At 36.7% G+C, this 20,277-nt stretch overlaps 1 protein-coding gene and 1 long non-coding RNA gene across 2 annotated transcripts; one reads left to right on the top strand and one right to left on the bottom strand.

Moving 5' to 3' along the window:
- Positions 1 to 3,341: 3,341 nt before the first annotated feature.
- LOC142539163 (uncharacterized) lies at positions 3,342 to 12,180 on the bottom strand. The gene is made up of 3 exons (XR_012818844.1): positions 11,984 to 12,180; positions 11,182 to 11,270; positions 3,342 to 3,606 (listed from the first exon to the last, which is right to left on the bottom strand). It is a non-coding gene; the product is annotated as an uncharacterized LOC142539163 (long non-coding RNA).
- A 4,447-nt stretch (positions 12,181 to 16,627) lies between these two features.
- On the top strand, positions 16,628 to 19,818 carry LOC142538763 (uncharacterized). Its single transcript, XM_075644063.1, has 5 exons — positions 16,628 to 16,768; positions 16,911 to 17,150; positions 17,542 to 17,728; positions 19,028 to 19,146; positions 19,384 to 19,818. Exons 1-5 carry the CDS (start codon positions 16,628 to 16,630, stop codon positions 19,816 to 19,818), a joined length of 1,122 nt encoding a protein of 373 aa, XP_075500178.1.
- Positions 19,819 to 20,277: the final 459 nt, after the last annotated feature.

The following is a 20,277-nucleotide window of genomic DNA, read 5'->3' as shown; positions in this document are numbered from 1 at the left end:
TTAATGAGTATATATAAATATAAAGAAAAAGATACAATGATTTTATAATTTCAATATTTTTCTTCGTAACCTAGGTACCATGGCTTTTTACCCGGTTAATCTTGAGAGATGATGTTCTTGCCCATGGTTACTTTCCCAAGTAAATCTAGATACTCTATGCACACATTGAGTTGACCAAATTTATATCATCTAATGAGTAAGTAGTACATATCATGTAATAAATGTTATCTCCTTATAAGATGTATCGATGATCACGACAAAAGTACATAAATGATTGTGAACGTTTAAGAAATTGTACGCATGCACCACGACTCAATCATTTTGGCAAAAATATCGTATTGGCCACCTGATTCTTCTTCCACACTTGGCCTACTAGACACTGAATAATTTTTTTGGCACAAATTAGACTAACTGATTGCAGGAATTCAAGTAAAAGGAATTAAAATTAAAGTGCTCCCCAAACTTAAAATATGCATTGTCCTCAATGTAAGTAAGAAATTTAAAAAAAATTAAACAATTCATACTTGTGGCGATGAGCGTCAGTACCCCGTTGTCATTATTTTCTTTCATGTATTGGGTGTTCAGCTTATCACACAGACTTGCTCATTAAAATATTATTTGTCTAAATGATGTGAAAACACGTGACTAAAAAAAATTATAAATAAAATGAATAAATAACTAAAATGAAAATATAGAAAGATAAAATTTTGTGGGTTGCCTCCAACGCAGCGCTTTGTTTTAAGTCATCAGCCTGACTCTCCTTCCTATTCAAAGTGGATCATGTGATCTTTTGGACGCCTTGATTACAACTCTCTGACCTTCAACATCCATGGATAACCTTCCCTTCTTAACATCAATGATGGCTCCAGCAGTAGCCAAGAATGGTCGTCCTAGGATGATAGGGCTATTCTGATCGTCCTCCATGTCAAGCACAACGAAATCTGTAGGAAGCCTCAGTTTTCCGACCTTGACCACGACATCTTCCACCAGCCTCAAATGTATCTTGACAAATTTATCCGTCATCTGCAAAATCAATTCCGTGGGCTTCATTTCACACAACCCAAGTTTCTCGTAAAGAGAACTTGACATTACTTTCACGCTCGCCCCTAAATCACAAATAGCTTCTCCCACTATTTTTGCCCCTATTGCACATGGTACAACGAATTTCCCGGGGTCTTGCAGGCTTAATGTTAATGTGTAGATTCTTGTATCTCTTCATCGCCTATTTTTGTATCTCTTCATCGCCTCCTTCGGTAAGTGTCACTTCCTCCATATCTGCAGGCTTAATGTTAATGTGTAGATTCTTGAAATCTTCAAGACCTTTTTCCTTTGAAAACTCAGCATTCAACTGCATCAATCTGTGGGGCTAGGGAAGTAAGGAAATATCAATGCATTGATCCAAATAGTATCCCTCACCTTTTTTACCTCAGATGCCTTTGCTTGGAGTTTACTCTTCTTCTCGGATGAGTGTTGGCTCAACTTTCTCCTCTTCTCCCTCTAACATTCCAATCTCCTCATGCTGTATGAAAAAACGTTCACATCTCTCAGATTCTTCTCCGCAGTCTTTGGTTTTGCGACTGAAGATTGAGACATGAGCTGCCTCGTTATCGGCCCAACCTACGACTCAAGGATTTTCAAAGAAGCGCAAATATTGGCCATGTGCGTCTCTAGGTTGTCAAGCCTAGTCTCTATCCGTTCCATCCTCTTTGAAGAATCAGTTACAAAAGTACTGACCAAATCCTCAAGAGATGGTTTGCCTGTTACCTTTTGTGCATTGAACCCCAGAGGATTCAACAATTTTGTTGCTGGCATACGAAAACTTTTCATGGTTACATAGTCTAGGATGATATTGATTAGGAAAATAGCTACCTTGATAGCCGCCACATCTTTGATTATTGACGTAATGTGCTGTTTCCATGCTTGGCCCTTCTTCTGCAGCTACATGTAACGATCATGGGCCATTAGGCTGAACCAACATGGACCTCGGCCCATACCTATGCACCACTACTGATCATGGGTCGTTAGGATGGTCCAGGGCCCATGATAATGCACCGTCACTCATAGAATATCCCACCCCTGGAAAGTGATTTCTTTCGCCTTCCCCAACACTTGAACCCATAACCTCCAAGCTTAAGTACCTAGATTCTTAAAGTGTTGTAAGATCCAGGAAATTAAATTACGTAACTTAAATGCATGCAATCTAGGGTTTTAGTTAAAATATATGTTTATTTATTTTTATGCATTTAATGCATAATTATTGCATGATAGAGATTTATTTCATGATATTTTAAAATTTTATGCATTAGGATTTCTAGATGCATTTTGCGTTCGAACGAGGAACAGAGACTGGGAATTTATCAGAAAAATTATTTTATGAAGGGATTAATTTTTATTAATCAATATAGAGTTTTTTAATTGTATTTTTAATAAATGGGTTTTATTGGATATTTTTACCCGCATGATTTTATTTTTATCCGGTATGCAAATTTTATCAAACTGGAAGACTTTTTGAGGGTTCGGGCAACATTTTCAAAAACTCACCTAAACAAAATATTTTTCGAGAGTGTTATTGGACTTGTTGGGGTATGTTAAAGCTTAATGGGATCAAAAAATTTTTTTTAACCCTTTTAAAAATATGATAAAGCCCATTAGTGCATGTGTTACCTACTTAAAACCCATCATAGCAAACCCTAACCCTAATTACATGCTTTGGCCACCCCTCCCCTCACCTTTGCAGCCTCCACCCACGGTTTTTAGCAGAAAAACTCAGTAGCAAGCCGCCTCTCCATTTTCTCAAAGCAAACCTCTCCCCCGCTCCTCCGGTGCCTCCCCTTTGCGCGGTTCTTCTTGTTTTCGAGTATCATTTCATCAAGGCACGCTATGCACACTCTTGCTCATCATTTACACCATGACATATTCTGTCATTTTTGGTTTTTGCATGCAAATTTTGTTGGTCTTTCATTTAGTATCATATTGTGAAAGTTTTGACAAGAATTTGCATTTGTTTGGTGATCAACTCACGTTTTTGTTGCATGGTTGCAAGGGGCCTGCCGATTTTGGGTTGTCTAGGGGCAAACATGTTGTGTTTATGGTGGTATGATGATGGGAGTCTAGGGAGCGCTCTGTTCCTGGTGAGAATCCGATGTTGTCACGCGAGTAGCTAGGGTCTCGGGTGGTTTTGGTTTGGGTTAGGGCGAGTTCGTTCCGGCAGGGGGCTGAACCACGCTAAGGCTCGATCCAAAAAGGTCCAAACAAGGCTAGGGGAAGTCCACCACCTACTGGTCTTGCCCTTGGAATCGCTTGGAGTCGGGGGAATGGCGTTGGCCGCGGGTGTGTTGTGTGAGGCCCTGGGTCCGACATCAAATACTAATAATTAAAATTGTAACAGACCAAATGATTGAGTAAAATACATAATTTGTGGTTCACAAATCCACATAAACATCGTCAAAATAATTTAAATGTCTCAAACGTTTGAAATATAATTTTCAACATGCCAAACCAAAGTAATCCCAACATCATTAAATAGCTCCTAAGACCCGAGAATCCCACTCTAACTCGTATCTCATCGTCTAGAGCTGGACTCTGGCATCCCAAGCCTCGCCTCACCTACCGTCAAGCACATGAAAACAAGAGGTAGTCGACGTGCCGGTGAGTATAAACCCTGTATGATACAATCAATAACTTATGAGAATTTAATTTTCAAAATAGTTCATATAAATTCATAAAGATGCAATATAATGCAGTGTATGATCAGAAGCTGTGGGCTATCAATAAATCTCAAGATCAAGTGAATCATCTGGTCATAGGGTACCCAAGGGAATAAAATCACCCAGCAACATCCACTGACTCATCCGCTCGGGGTGGGGTGCTGTGTTCTACAATCCCCGGACTATGGTGCGCCTATAGAGAGTGTTCAGGCCATAGCAATGACCTCCGCATACACTATGCCAACTCAATTATAGTCCCATACGTCCAACAAATCAATAAATCAAGGCGACCTCCGCCATATCAAATCTGAATCGAAAAGTGGCTCAATATGCAATGCAATGATGCATTTCAATCTCATCAAATCAATATCATAATAATCTCATCTCAAAATATCAATCATCATCAAATCACAAGTAATTCATCAAGCCATCAAATTTTCAAATTAAAATAAAAAATGATATTTTTACATCGTATGTTACCGACCGTAACATACCTTTCGAATATTACAAACAAGAGATCAAAATATATGGTTGAGAAGCCTTGAACCCTCGTTGTCTACTTGATTCTCTATCAACCAACTTAAATTAAATAATCTTGAGCCAACCCAAGTCAATACTTTAACCGAATCTTCAATACATCAATCAAGAACTCAGATTACTTATCAACACAGAGCAATTTTTGTACAAAATTCATAATTAATTCGGTACAGCTTCAAATCAAGATCTGTAAATTGGATGTGCAAGAAAACTCAATGACCAACAATTCTTCTTCACAAATTTTTGCTAAATAAAGTAATTTACTCAGTCGTTCATAATCTGAAACATACAACATAATTTTCGAAATTCTGCATCAAGACAAATCTGGCATAGTTTAGTATTTCGAGCATAACTCCCTCAATACTCAATGGAATCAAGCCCATTTTATATCATTTCGAAGACAAGACAATGTTCTATAACTTTCATTGGAGCATACAATCCAGAATCCCAACCAGTAAATCCCAGAATTTGAATAAACAGAAGGCATGAAACAAACTCGAGATTCTAGACCAGGTTTAGTAAATATAGCATATCTCTTTCATTTCTTCATGGAACTGAGTGATTCTTGAACCAAATCGAAGCTAACTCGATTGTCTACAAATTTGATGAAGACCATAACTCCAAAATCCAAACACAATTGTCTCATATACTCGAAATACAGAAGGTATAAAAACCGTTCTTGCACAGAAACAAGAAACCATGCTCATATCCATTTTAAATTCAAACCAACAAAAATACAACATCTCCAACATCTTAATATCTCAAATATCAACTCAAATATCAATTCTAAACTTCAACCCATTTGCAAACTTTAACAAAAATCGAAAAAACTTACATCCTTGTGAAGCCCGTGATGAGAGGATCACAAATCTACCTTCATTTCATAATTTTCTTGAGCAAATCTCCCTTAAATTGAAGAAGAAATGTATAAAATGGAAGGAGAGAGGGTTTCGATGGATAAGGAGGAGAAAATAAATGAGGGAGAATGAATAGAGAAGTCAAAGTGAGCTTAAAAATCAATTTTCGCATCTGTTAGCGCCGCAGCGCCACTTTCTAGCGCCTCGACGCCAAATTTTCGCAAAACTAGCGCCTAGGCGCTACTATTCTAGCACCGGCGCTTGAATAGTAACCTCATGAACAGTAAAATTTTTTTAAATTTTTTTTTCTAAGTTTTTTTATTTATAATTCGGGCATTACAATTCCTCCCCTCTAAAAATAGATTTCGTCCTCGAAATCAAATCATCAATTTCAAGTCTACGATGTAATGATCAATACTGAAAGTAAGACCGAGAATAGAAGCATACTTCATTTGAATAACTCTGGATATTTACGTCTCATGTTGTCTTCTAATTCCCAAGTTGCCTCCTCGACGCCATGTCTGTTCCACTGTACTTTAATCAACTGTATCAATTTATTTCTGAGTTGCTTATCTTTTCTATCTAGAATCTGAATCGGTCTCTCAATGTAGCTCAAATTCTGATCTAACTCAACCTCATCGGGTGGAAGTACATGAGAAGGATGTGGATGATATTTCCTCAACATAGACACATGAAAAACATTAAGAACACCTGATAATGCAGGAGGAAGAGCTAATCTATAAGCCAAATCACCAACACGTTCCAAAATCTCATACGGACCTATGAATCTCGGTGATAATTTACCGTTCTTTCCGAATCTAACTGTACCACGGAAAGGAGATATTTTCAAAAAAACTATGTCACCTTTCTCAAAAATCAATGGTCGTCTCCTGATGTTCGCATACTTAGCCTGCCTATCCTGAGCAGCTCGCATACGACTCTGAATCAATTTCAACTTCTCTGTCATATCTCTTATCATATCAGGTCATACAATTGGTGCTTCAGATAAATCGTCCCAATACAAAGGAGATCGACACCTTTTGCCATATAGTACTTCAAATGGTGACATTCCAATGCTCGCTTGATAACTATTGTTATAAGAAAACTCAACATGTGGTAACGAATCCTGCCAATCAATACAAAAATCCATCACTACAGCTCTTAGCATATCCTCTAATGTCTTAATAGTATGTTCTGACTGACCGTCTGTCTGAGGATGATATTCTGTACTCAAATGCAAACGAGTACCAAGGGCCTCTTGTAAACTCTGCCAAAAATGAGAAGAAAATCTGGGATCACGATCTGATACAATGGACTTAGGCACATCATGCAATCTCAAAACTTCTCTGATGTACAATCTGGCCATCTGATCATGCCTATATGTCATCTGATAAGGAATAAAACATGAAGACTTGGTTAATCTGTCAACGATAACCCAAATTCAATCGCAAACCCTCGACGACCTCGGCAATTTCGTGACAAAGTCCATGGTGATATGGTCCCACTTCCATTCTGGAACCTTAAGGCTATGCAAAAGACCTCCTGGTCGCTTCCTTTCTGCTTTCACTTGTTGACAATTCAAACAACGAGATACAAATTCTGCTATGTCAGATTTCATTCTTTTCCACCAAAATTGTTTCTTCAAGTCATTGTACATCTTTTTTACTTCCAGGGTGTACACTGAATTTACTGCAATGAGAATCACACAAAATCTTTATCCTCAAATCTGAAATATTAGGAACTACAATACGATCATTCACAAACAAAATACCCTCATTATTGACCTGAAATTATGATCGATGTCCTGATCTGACGAGTTCAACTGATTTCTGAATGCTTTGATCTAACTTTTGGGCCTCTCTAATTTTGACAAACAACTCGGGCTCTGCCTGAATCATAAATACTCTTACAGGTTGAGTATCTACCACAAAATACAAACCAGAAAGACAACAGTCTTCTACTAGATCTGATACACTGCTAGTGATCAAAGACATATTGCATACTTTTCTGCTCAAAGCATCGGCTGTTGCATTCGACTTGCCTGGATAATATTTTATTTCACAATCATAGTCTTTCAACAAGTCTAACCAACATTTTTGTATCATGTTCAACTCTGCTTGTGAAAAGAGATATTTCAAACTCTTATGATCAGTGAATATCTCAAATGTCTCCCCATACAAGTAGTGACGCCAAATCTGTAAGGAAAAAACCACTGCTGCTAGTTCCAAGTCATGCACTGGGTATTTAGACTCATGTGGCTTCAGCTGTCTTGAAGCATAGGCAACCACACAACCATGCTGCATTAATACACAACCCAGTCCTTGATGTGAAGCATCAGTGTGAACTGTAAATTCTCCTACACCTGATGGAATAGTCAGAACTGGAGCACTAGTCAATCTCTGCTTAAGTTCAACAAAACTAGCCTCACATGCTTGTGACCAAATAAATGGAACATTCTTTTGTGTCAGCTGCGTAATTGGCCTCGCAATCTGTGAGAATCTTTCAATAAATCTGCGATAATATCCTGTCAAACCCATAAAACTACGCACCTCATGAACTGATGTCGGTCTATACCAATTAATGACTGCCTCAACTTTACTCGGATCAACTGATATACCAGCACTTGAAATCACATGTCCAAGGAAAATCACTCCATCCAACCAAAACTCGCATCTGGATAATTTAGCATACAACTTCTCAGTTCTCAAAACTTGCAAAACAGCTCTCAAGTGCTCGGCATGCTCAAATTTAGATTTTGAATAAATAAGAATATCACCAATGAAGATCACAAAAAATTGATCTATATACCTTTGAAACTCACGGTTAATCAAATCCATAAATACTGCAGGTGCATTGGTCAATCCAAAAGACATAACCAAAAATTCAAAATGTCCATACCTGGTACGAAAAGCAGTCTTAGGCACATCTGCCTCTCTAACTCTTAACTGATGATATCCGGATCTTAAATCAATCTTAGAATATACTGAAGAACCCTGCAACTGGTCAAAAAGATCATCAATCCTTGGCAAAGGATACTTATTCTTTACGGTGTCTTTATTCAACTGTCTATAATCAACACAAAGCCTCATAGACCCGTCTTTCTTCTTCACAAATAAAACCGAAGCACACCAAGGTGAAACACTTGGTCTTATATATCCTTTAGCCAATAGATCCTCAAGTTGTTCCTTTAGTTCCTTCAGTTCAATTGGTACCATCCTATAAGGAGCTCTAGAAATAGGCTGTGTACCTGGCATCAACTCAATGTTGAACTCAATCTCTCGGACTGGAGGAAATCCTGGAATTTCATCTGGAAATACATCTGAAAATTCACTAACAATTGGAATATCTGCCAATTTAAGTACTGACATTGAAATATCAATTGCATAAACCAAGAAACATTATGCTCCTTTCTGCAACAAACGATTCATGGACAAAACAGATATCAAAGGAATCCTAGCTCGAGAACCCTTACCATAAAACGTCCAGTGATCTATCATATCAGGTCTAAACTTAACAATCTTCTGAAAACAATCTACAGTAGCCATGTATCTTGTCAACATGTCAATACCAACCATGCAGTCAAAATCAGACATCTCAAACACAATGCAATCAAGCTCAATAACATTATCCTCATAACAAAATTCACAACCACTTATCATCTCAGCTGACCTCATCACTTTGCCTAGTGGAGTGGAAATAGATAATGTAGATGATAATGGCATGAAATGCAACGAATGCAATGTGACAAAGTACTCAGATATGAAAGTATGTGATGCACCGGTATCCATCAAAACATAAGCAGGATAACCAGAGAGAAAACAATTACCTGCAATGACATTATCTGGAGCATTATGTGCCTCATCCTAAGTGAGTGCAAAAACTCGGGCCTGCTGTCTAGGTAGTTGTCCTGCACTGTGGCTAACACTCTGTTTTTTCTGATCTGACCGGTTTGACTGCTGATAGGAATGAACTGTAGGGGTCTGGCGGTTCTGGTGAGGTGTCTGTCTCGATGTTCCCCCACTCTGAGATATATCACTGCCACAGTTAGGACAAACTCGAGCATATGTCCCACCTGGTTACACAATTGGCAAGCTCCCGAGACTCCTCTACACTGATCTGTATAATGTTTACCAACACACTGACCACAAGTCGGGCCTGAATAACCAGTGCTCTGAACTGAACCATATTGTCTCGATCCACTAGAACTCGAAAAATTACTGTCATGCCTCTTAAATTGCTTGCCTCTAGCCCTAAACTGCTCTCTTATGTTGCCACTGTTACAGCCACTATTATCTTGTCTGAACTGCTGTCGATTATGTGGCTGTTGGGGTCGATGCATATAGTGAGAACCTCTCTGTCTAATGTTTCCGATTTCAGCTCTCTTGGCTCGATCAAGAGCCTCAGCAAAAGTGTTAGGCCTTCCGGTATTAACCAAGGTAAATATATCAGGGTTAAGACCATTTATAAAGTGATCGGCCTTAGCTTCTTCATTGGATGCTACATGAGGAGCAAATCTCAGTAAATTTGAGAACTTAGAAAAATAGTCCTCAACATTCAGATTTCTCTGCTTTAAATTTGCAATCTCGGCTCCCCTATCTTTCCTGTAAAATGTAGGAAAGAAATGCTGATAAAATTCAGATTTAAAAATATCCCAGGTAACAATCGTACCTCGACCCTCTAAAGCTTTCTTTGTCATGATCCACCAACTCTTAACAACATCTAATAACTTATGAACAACTAATTTGATTCTACGATCATCTGGATACTCAAGAGATTCAAATAATTGATCCATATTCTCCAACCAGTTCTCACACTCTAATGCATTCTCGGTACCCTTCAACATCGGTGGGTGCAAAGACTGAAATCTGGCTAACAGTATCTCCATCGGAGTCGGAGTTATATCCATCTGAGTATGAGTAGCACTGCCTTAATCTTGTGCAACTGGTATGTTCTGTCTAGGTCTATCACGACCTCTACCTCAAGTAGCCATGTCTGATATACAATAGATCAAACACATATAAAATCACAATATCATAATCCACTCAATCTTGTATCAATCATCTCTGACTCTCGAGACTCAATAATCTCAAAAATCTCGAATAAATCTCAATAATAGATTATCTCAATTATGATCATGTATTTCACATTACGGCATAGTGAAAAAGCTAGAAAATATATCACATGATCAAGCAATTCGAACTGACTCGATCTACCATGTTCCCAAATATCTTACGCCCTGATACCACCTGGCCCCGGGTCTGACATCTAATACTAATAATTAAAATTGTAACAGACCAAATGATTGAGTAAAATACATAATTTGTGGTTCCCAAATCCACATAAACATCGTAAAAATAATTTAAATGTCTCAAACGTTTGAAATATAATTTTCAACATGCCAAACCAAAGTAATCCAAACATCATCAAATAGCTCCTAAGACCCGAGAATCCCAGTCTAACTCGTATCTGTTCGCATGGAGCTGGACTCTGGCATCCCAAGCCTCGCCTCATCTACCGTCAAGAACATGAAAACAAGAGGTAGCCGACGTGCCGGTGAGTATAAACCCAGTATTATACAATCAATAACATATGAGAATTTAATTTTAAAATAGTTCATATAAATTCATAAAGATGCAATATAATGCAATGCATGATCAGAAGCTGTGGGCTATCAATAAATCTCAAGATCAAGTGAATCATCTGGTCATAAGGTACCCAAGGGAAGAGAATCCCCCACCAACATCCGCTGACTCATCCGCTCGAGGTGGGGTGCTGTGATCTACAATCCCAGGACTATGGTGCGTCTATAGAGAGTGTTCAGGCCATAGCAGCGACCTCTGCATACACTATGTCAACTCAACTATAGCCCCATATGTCCATCAAATACATAAGTCAAGGCGACCTCCGCCATATCAAATCTGAATCGACCAACGGCTCAATATGTAATGTAATGATGCAAATCAATAACATCATCTCAAAACAACAATCATTATCAAATCACAAGTTATTTATCGAGCCATAGAATTTTCAAATTAAAATTAAAAAAACTTTTACCTCGTATGTTACCGACCGTAACATACCTTTCAAATATTACCAAAAGAAGATCGAAAGGTGTAGTTGAGAAGTTTTGAACCTCTGAATTATACTATAACTCAAGAACTCGGATCATCTATCAAAACAGAGCAGGTTATGTACAAAATTAATAATTAATTCAATATTGCTTCAAATCAAGATCTGCAAATTGGATATGCAAGAAAACTCAATGTCCAACAATTCTTCTTCACAAACTTTTGTCAAATAAAGTAATTTACTCAGTCGTTCATAATCTCAAACATTCAACATAATTTTCGAAATTCTGCATCAGTACAAATCTGGCATAGTTTAGTATTTCGAGCATAACTCCTTCAATACTCATTGGAATTAAGCCCATTTTAAATCATTTCGAATACAAGACAATGTTCTATAACTTTTATTTGAACATCAAATCTAGAATCTCAACCAATAAATCCCAGAATTCGAATAAATAAAAGGCATGTACACAAACTCGGGATTCTAGACCAGGTTTAGTAAATATAGCATATCTCTTTCATTTCTTCATGGAACTGAGTGATTCTTGAAATAAATCGAAGCTAACTTGATTGTCTACAAGTTTGATGAAGACAATAACTCCAAAATCCAAACACAACTGTCCCATATACTCGAAATACAGAAGGTATAAAAACCGTTCTTGCACAGAAACAAGAAGCCATGCTCATATCCATTTTAAATTCAAACCAACAAAAATACAACATCTCCAACATCTTAATATCTCAAATATCAACTCAATATCAATTATAAATTTCAACCCATTTCCAAACTTTAACAAAAATTGGAAAAACTTACATCCTTGTGAAGCCCGTGATGAGAGGATCACAAATCTACCTTCATTTCATAATTTTCTTGAGCAAATCTCCCTTAAATTGAAGAAGAAATGTAGAAAATGGAAGTAGAGAGGGTTTCGATGGATAAGGAAGAGAAAAGAAATGATGGAGAATGAATGGGGAAGTCAAAGTGAGCTTAAAAATAAATTTTCGCATCTGTTAGCGCCACAGCGCCACTTTCTAGCGCCTCGGCGCCAAATTTTCGTAAAACTAGCGCCTAGGTGCTACTATTCTAGCGTCGGCGCTTGAATAGTAACCTCGTGAACAGTAACTTTTTTTTAAATTTTTTTTATTTATAATTCGGGGATTACATGTTGTGTGAGTGACTAGAGTGCGTGGGTGCTTCTCGGTGGGCTTGGGGCTGGGGCCGTGGGTTCAGCAGGTCCAGAGGGGTCCTAGGGTGGTCTAGGAGAGGTTGGTTGGTGGCTGGTTCCATTGGTTTTGGTGTAGGGTCGGTGTTGTTGAGCTAGGGTTACGGCTAGGGTTCGAGGGCTCACTCGTATAAAATTCCAGCAAATTCAAGGTGCTTTTCTTGGGGTTTAGTCGGTTGCTGAGTGAGTTTTAGGGGCTTTTAGATTGTGGGTAAGGTGTGGTAAAGGCTTAGAAAATATTGGATTAAGTTTCGGTTCGATTAGAGTTAAAACCGGGGCTCCGGTCCAAGCTATAAAACGAATCGATTAAATTTTGAAACGAGCTCGATTTTACGTCTAAGAAATACTTATTATTATTTTTTTGGGATGTTTTAAGGAGTTTGGCAAGCTTCGAGTCGAAAATTTGAGGTTCATGGGTAAAATGGTCATTTTGGGTTCCCGTGGGCAAAATGGTCCTTTTTTTCCCAAGTCGAGGTTTTGTCCTGGCAGTGCCCTGAGCACAATATTATCATGTTTTTTGACTGTTTATGTATCATATTTATGATTTTTTTACAAAAATATGATAAATACGTTGCATTCTTGGTTTGAAGGAAAAATTATGTATATGCATATTTTTATTTAAGTGGTGAATATGATGACACGTTTTTTAAGGATGAGAGTTGGTTGTGACTAATACGATGACACGATGATACGAAAGGTTGGGGCTCAGTGGACGGGTAATGCTGTCGCTGATGCCTCCGCCGCCGGGTACCTCGGTTACACGTAAGATGGATCCATCGAATGACATGATAATACACAAGTCACAGCTGACGAACATAATTCCAATTAAGAAAATAAACACGCATATGTTGTTACGATGATATGTGCTAAGGTTATTATCATGTTTTGCCAGGTCGCGATTATGCATAGCAAGGACGTATCCAGAAATTAAAATTGAGGTGGGCTTGAACTTAATATAATAAGTTAGCAAAATGACCTTGGTATTTTTTTTAAAAAAAAAACCTATTGTTCCTAGCGTATTCGAAATAGGAAAGTTAATTTTCAAAAAAGAAGTTTAATCAATACCATTTTTCAAAATTTATATATTATTTAAATTAATATGTAACCCGTGTAATTTAAGACAAGTTTCACTTAGATTCAACATTTACATTTTAAAACTATTTTTAATATATTTTAAATGTACTTTCAAAATTAAATTCTATTAAATAAAAAAATTGATAAAATAAATTTATCACTTTTATGAGTTATTTGTACCAAATTCACTTTGAAATATCGAAAATCTACATTTATTTACTGTGAAAGTTTAATAGGTATTCTAGATATTAACTTTTATGAGTTATTTGTACCGTGATATCTTTTAAAAAAATTAGACTGTGCTTAAATCTCTATATATATTTACCAAAAAAAATTAGAATTGGCTTGAATCTCTATAACTCCTTGTAAAAAAAATTAGGCTGGGCTACAGCCTAGGATGGGACAAGCATAGATCCATCCCTGTGCATACGGTTTTTCCACAGACTTGAAATGTATGTTGATTATGATATTTTTCACTGCTGCTTGTTACGTATATGTATTTGCTATCACGGTACAGGCGTGTTGAGTCTTTAGACTCACTAGGTGTGAATGATGCATGTGAGCATGTTATTGAGGGGACTGGAGGTGCCGAACTCTGAGTAGGCAGGCCTGGATGTGCGCACGACCCGAGGACCACACTTTCCCGCACATCATGATTTTAGGAAAGATGAGAGGACATGGATAATTTTTACACTAGTTTGATGTACTGATGATTACTAGTGTTTTTATTTGTTCATAATTTCGATTACACACTTGGATGAGTACGATAATTTTAAACTGTGTCATTTTTAATCGTCAAATGTTTACGATTATTTTTAAATGGTCCTTTCCTTAGTAGAGTTGTATGCTTGCAAAATATTTAAGTGTTTATTTTCAAAATGTGAGCTTTTTACAAAAAAATAAATAATAATATAGCAGTATTTTAAATTAGTAGACATTACACTACAGCTGCTGCTTCAGATGTATATTGGCCTTTATTCATTGCTGCAAGTTGAGTAGTCAATGCAGAAACTTGCACAGTAAGTGAAGTGATAGGGTCCACTACATACAATCCGGCAGTCTTCTTCACTCCCGATCTCTCACTGGGCCACTGGTAGCTGTCGATATTTTTAGCATTTATCGTTTCAGGAGCTATGCAAGAGTAGTGGGCTTTGATCACATGTTTATAATGGTCTCTGATAGGCACCACAGGGGGAGTGGGTTTACGTTCTTTCTCTATTCAGCCATTGATTTAACCTCTTCTTTTCATGCTTTTCTCAAGGCTCTTGCAGTCTTTTCTATTTCTGGGTCAAAAAGCAATGAGTCGAGGCTCTGAGTTTTTCGTATAAACTGAAAAGAGGAGAATCATATCAGTGAATAAATAAAACAAACAAATCTAATTAAAGTCTAGACTAATTGGTAGCGATATTAATATTAAAATTAATTAGAGCACTCCCCGACAACGACGTCCAAAACCAGTTGTAATAATTGCTACCGCAAGTGTACAATGTCAAGTTTTAGTACTCGTAGGACATAGATACGATCTCACATGGAGTGCAATTTAATTATAAAATAATTTTATCATAATTAAAATAATCAGACTTTATTTAGAAAATTTAATAGAATGTTTGTTTTTAATTATGAACTAAAATTAATGAAAATGCACAAATGATTTAAAATCAGCGAGAATAAGAATCCCGAGATATGATTTCACTTGGTCTTCACTATATTAAATTATTATTGACATCTATATTTATAATTTCAACCTGTTTACTCAAGAATTCTCAACTATTCCTACTATATTTTCCAAGTGGAGCGTATGAATCAATTATCTAAAGTCGATTTCAATATCCTTATTAAAAATAATAAATAACTTCAATAACACAATAATTCTTTTAATGGATTCGTTGGAGTTATAGGCCTTTCGAACTCTAAAACACCAACAATATATTTTTTTACGGTCCTATTCAAAATCTACTCTCTCGAGTGATAGATCTCAAATAAATATGACATTCCAATTAGTGATCAAGTAATTGAAAGAAATAAGATCCAAAAAATGTAAACACAAAGAAGTAATTCACATATATAAATCAACAATTCATAAATAAAGATTTGACCAAGCTACGTCATCCTCTAGATTTATTACATTAGTTAATGAATTAAAAACGACAAAATAAATTCATGTTCTTCAACATCACTAATAGATTAAATTAAATAAGAAGAAGGGCAGAAAAATCGAATCAGAGTTGCGACTCCATCCACAGTAGATGCACTCTTCATCTTCGTTCTCGCTCTCTGGATTTTTTTATGTGACTGCCGCCCTCCAGTAGATGCTAGGTTTAATTTTTTTATAAGTGTGAATTGTTGCGAAAGCCCAAGCCACACGTGAGCTTCTGTTATTTGCCTCAGTGCATGGCATGGAAAACCACGCCCCAGCGCGCGTAACATGGCTGCACAAATAACAGAAGCTCGCGCACGGCTGTGGGAAATCTTGCAAATAACAGAAGTTCGCGCGAAATCCTGCGCATTTCTTTTGCTTTCTTGTTCACTTTATTCTTCCATTTTGAAATTTAATTTATTTCTTATTTGTCACAAGTTATGCACCCAAGCTTGATTCTTGCAATGATATAAACAACTGCAAAAACACGTAAATCCGCTCGATATTCGCACACTTTCATGCCACTTCATTGAGTAATTTAAGTGCAAAACTTGCACTTATCATTTGGTCAATTTTATGTCAGAGTTTATTCATCGGGGAGATGCCCTGTGTATTTGTGTGGTGTCTTTGGATTTATTTTATGTTGTTGTGAGTCTTGCCGGCTATATTTGAGCTTCTGCATATGAATTGTTGGATTGTGCTTGGTCTGTACTTGTGTGAGATTGATTATGAATACATCAGCCTCATCTTTGAATCATTTTTATTTTATAGGTATTTTAAATTTTTGGCATGTTCCATTTACGAGGAAGTCATGCCGAAATTTTTTTATGCCCTGATGTCCGTTTTTAAATATTTTAAACAATTTTTCCATGCAAACTTAAATTAAATCATTATTGGTTGATAATAAATTTTAATTATAATAACTAGGCCTCATGTCATGGTATCAGAGCGTAAACTGGGATACGCTCTAGCTAAAGTCTATGACAGTCGATTCTGACGCTAAAATGTTTGTTTACTTGCCTGAATGGAAGAAGGAAGTGAACTGTCTACTGGTAGGTGTCGTGGTCGAGGTAGCGGACGTTGTAGAGCTCGTACTCGTGTTGATGATGATAATGTTACCCAAACTGTTGGTCAGTTAGAGAAACTTAGGATTAATGAGTTAGTTGTATGTTTCCATACCATGCATCCACCATTATAGTGATACTGAAGGAGCTGAAAAAGTTGAGTTGTGGATTTCTAAAATTGAGGATCTCTTTGATTTGATCGAGTATCAACCTGAACATTGTTTGAAATTAGTACTTCATCAGTTGAGGGATCGTGTTAAGATGTGGTGGTCTACTAATTTTATGACTCTAGATGCTCTGAAGATTGTTCTATATTGGGATATCTTTAAGTTGAAGTTTCGGGAGAGTTATTGTCCACCGTCATTCTACAGTTCTAAGGCTTCCGAACTACATAATATGAAATTGGGAGATATGTTAGTTGAAAAATATGCTGATACTTTTTACGCTATGTTGATATATGCTCCTTATGTTGCTGCTAGTCAGGTACCCACTGTTGAAAGTTTTGCTGAAGGATTCAATGATCGTCTTCATCCTTTTGTTTATACTGGGAAATCAATGAATGATCCAGAAGCTAGAATTAGCCAAGAGAGCTAAGGCTAGTTTGAAGAGAAGTGGTAACCGAGTTCCTACTCAACATCATCAATCCGAGAGGCAACATTTCAATCCATCTAGTTCAGCATCACTTCGCCACAAAGAAAATCAATTTAAGAAATCTTGTTATAGCTCTTTGATTTCTGGTAGTTCTAGGAATCGTAGTCGACAACGTTATATTGGATCTTTTTTTTAATCATTGTGGAGGCAAACATTTCAGTAATCAGTGTGTTGGGAAACATGAACTTTGCAATATTTGTGGCAGAACAGGTCATTTTTCTAGAGTTTGTCCCAGCTAGACAAGAAAACAGTTCAAGCCCTTGATGGAGCACTTGGTAACATAATTTTAGCACCATCTCACACTTCTCAACGACCTTTGCATCAATTTAGTGGTCGTGGTGGTCAACAACAAAATCAACCACCTGTTCGTGTGCTTGCATTGAATGAGGATGAGGCTCAGACAGCTCCATGTACCGTTATTACCAGTTAATATATTTTATGTTGATTTACAGCATGAGTTCTATTTGATACTAGAGCATCTCATTCTTTTGCTTCTCATGCATTTGTTGTTTCGCATGATCTATGCACAACTAACATGAATTCCAATCCGTCTGTTGCTACTCCGATGGGCAAAATGATTATTACTGACAATGTGATGTTTGATGTGGTATTGCTTCATGATGGTGTTTGAATCTCATAATCCTACGTACGCATGATTTCGATTGTATTGTTGAGATGGATGTTCTAACTGCTAACAAATCTACTGTTGACTGTTATCGAGGAATAATTCATTTTAGATCTAATTTTTCTCGTAGTGGAATTTCTATGATTGTGGTTCTCAAGACAAAATTCCTTTGGTATTTTCTAATGAAATGACTTGTTTGTTTTTAATTACGAAGGTTTCTGGTTTATGATATTGATCTGTCACAAGATGAACAATAGATATATGATATTTCTGTTGTCTGTGCATTTCTGATGTATTTCTGGAAGAAATTCATGGTTTTCCACCAGAGCGAGAAGTCGAGTTCACTATCGAATTGATGCCATGAATTGAACCTATATCTCGAGCACCGTACCATTTAGCTCCTCTTAAGTTGAAAGAATTGAAAGAACAATTGTAGGAATTTTTGAGTAAATGTTATATCCGTCCGAAAACAGCTTTTCTCACAAGAGATTGACATTTTGAATTTCTGGTTATGCCTTTGGTTTGACCAATGTGCCTGTTTTGTTCATTGACTTGATGAATCATGTGTTTTTAAAATATCTAGATCGGTTTGTAATAGTTTTCATCGATGATATTATTGTTTATACTAAGTCTGAGTATAGCACGCAAAGCATTTGAGAATAATTCTTCGAGTTCTTTAGAAGACTGTATGCCAAAGTGTTTTAAGTGTGAATTCTCGTTAGACATAGTTGTCTTTCTAGTCCATGTTATCTCTCAACATGGTATTTTTATTTACCCATGTAAAGTTGAAGCATTTTTGAAATGGGTAAGACCGACAAATGCGCCAGAGATCAGAAGTTTCATGGTTTTAGCTTGTTATTACTTAGATTTATTAAAAATTTCTCGAAGATTTCTAAACCTATCACTCAGTTGACTCATAAGAATCAAAAATTCATTTGGTCTGAGTCATGTTTTGTTGAATTGAAGAAGATGACTTCTGCGTCAGTTCTAACCATTCCAAGTGGTTTATGAAGATTTGTTGTTTGCATGGGTGCATCAAATCAAGGTCTATGTAGTGTTATGATGCAACATGACCCATTTGTAGCCTATGGTTCTAGTCAAGTGAAACCACATGAATCTAATTGTCCTGTCCATGAATTGAAATTGACTGCTATTGTATTTTCTCTTAAGATTTGGAGGCATTATCTCTTTCTCGAGCAATTTGTAATTGATTCAAATTACATAAATTTGAAATATCCACTTACTCAGTCATATCTGAATATGAAACAGAGGCGTTGGATGGATCTTTTGAAAGATTATTATTGTGAGATCCAATACCAACCATGGAAAGTGAACGTCATTGTTTATGCTTTGAGTCGTAAAGTTTTTTATATTAATTTAGCATCTATTCATGTTTCTAAGTTTCGTGAGTATATCTACACTTCTGGTTTGGATTTTTAGATTCAAGGAAATGCCATTTGTGTGTCTAAGATTTCTATTGAACCAGAGTTGATTCAGATTGTCAAATTAGCTCAAAAAACTGATGATCAAGTTCAGAAATATTTTGATTTAGTGTCACAAGGACATCAATCCGGGTTCACAATTTATTCAGATGTTTCTATTCGTTTGAATGGAAGGTTAGTTGCTCCTGATATTTTTGAATTTCGTATAGCCATCCTTAAAGAATCTCACTGTACTTGTTATAGTGTCCAGCCTAGAGGTAGGAAAATGTATCATGTTATAAGACCTCAGTTTTGGTGGAAGAACAAGAAAAAGGATGTGGCTAAGTTTGTATCCTGTTGTATAGTCTGTCAGCAAGTTAAAGCAGAATGTATGAGACCAGGAGGATTACTACACCATCTTGAAGTTCCTCAATGGAACTTTGAGCACATATGAGACCAAGAGGATTACTGCCACATACATCTCATCACTTCAATTCCATTTGGGTAGTGGTCGATAGATTATCTAAACCGGCTCATTTTATTTCGTATGATAGAAATTCTTCATACAAGAAGATGACTCGTTTGTCTGTAGAGAATGTAGTTAGATTACATGAAATTTCAGTTGCAATAGTATGAGATTGTGATCCTCGATTCACATCAATGTTTTGGACTAGTTTCTAAAAATAAATGGGTACAAGACTTGCGATGAGTAATGCTTATCATCCTCAGACAGATTGTTAAACAGAGCGTATGATCCAGACATTCGAGGATTTTGCTTCATACTATATTTATGAATTTCTAAAAAGATGGCAGGAAGCTTTACCATTTGTGAAATTTTATTATAATAATAGTTTTCAAGTGTCTATTGGTATGGCTCTTATCGAGGCTTTGTATGCCAGATGATATCGATCAC

This window comes from Primulina tabacum, chromosome 3 (assembly GCF_025594145.1).
Source record: "Primulina tabacum isolate GXHZ01 chromosome 3, ASM2559414v2, whole genome shotgun sequence".
In the NCBI taxonomy this organism is placed as follows: domain Eukaryota; kingdom Viridiplantae; phylum Streptophyta; class Magnoliopsida; order Lamiales; family Gesneriaceae; genus Primulina; species Primulina tabacum.
The sequence above is the reverse complement of the archived record's forward strand: the minus strand, read 5'-3'. Positions and strand labels throughout refer to the sequence as shown.

Coding starts and splice junctions, on each gene's coding strand:
- LOC142538763 (XM_075644063.1), top strand. CDS start 16,628: ATGGAAGAAGGAAGTGAACTGTCTACTGGTAGGTGTCGTGGTCGAGGT. Junction 16,769..16,910: donor TTAGGATTAATGAGTTAGTT/GTATGTTTCCAT, acceptor GTACTTCATCAG/TTGAGGGATCGTGTTAAGAT. Junction 19,147..19,383: donor ATCTCTTTCTCGAGCAATTT/GTAATTGATTCA, acceptor TTGGATTTTTAG/ATTCAAGGAAATGCCATTTG.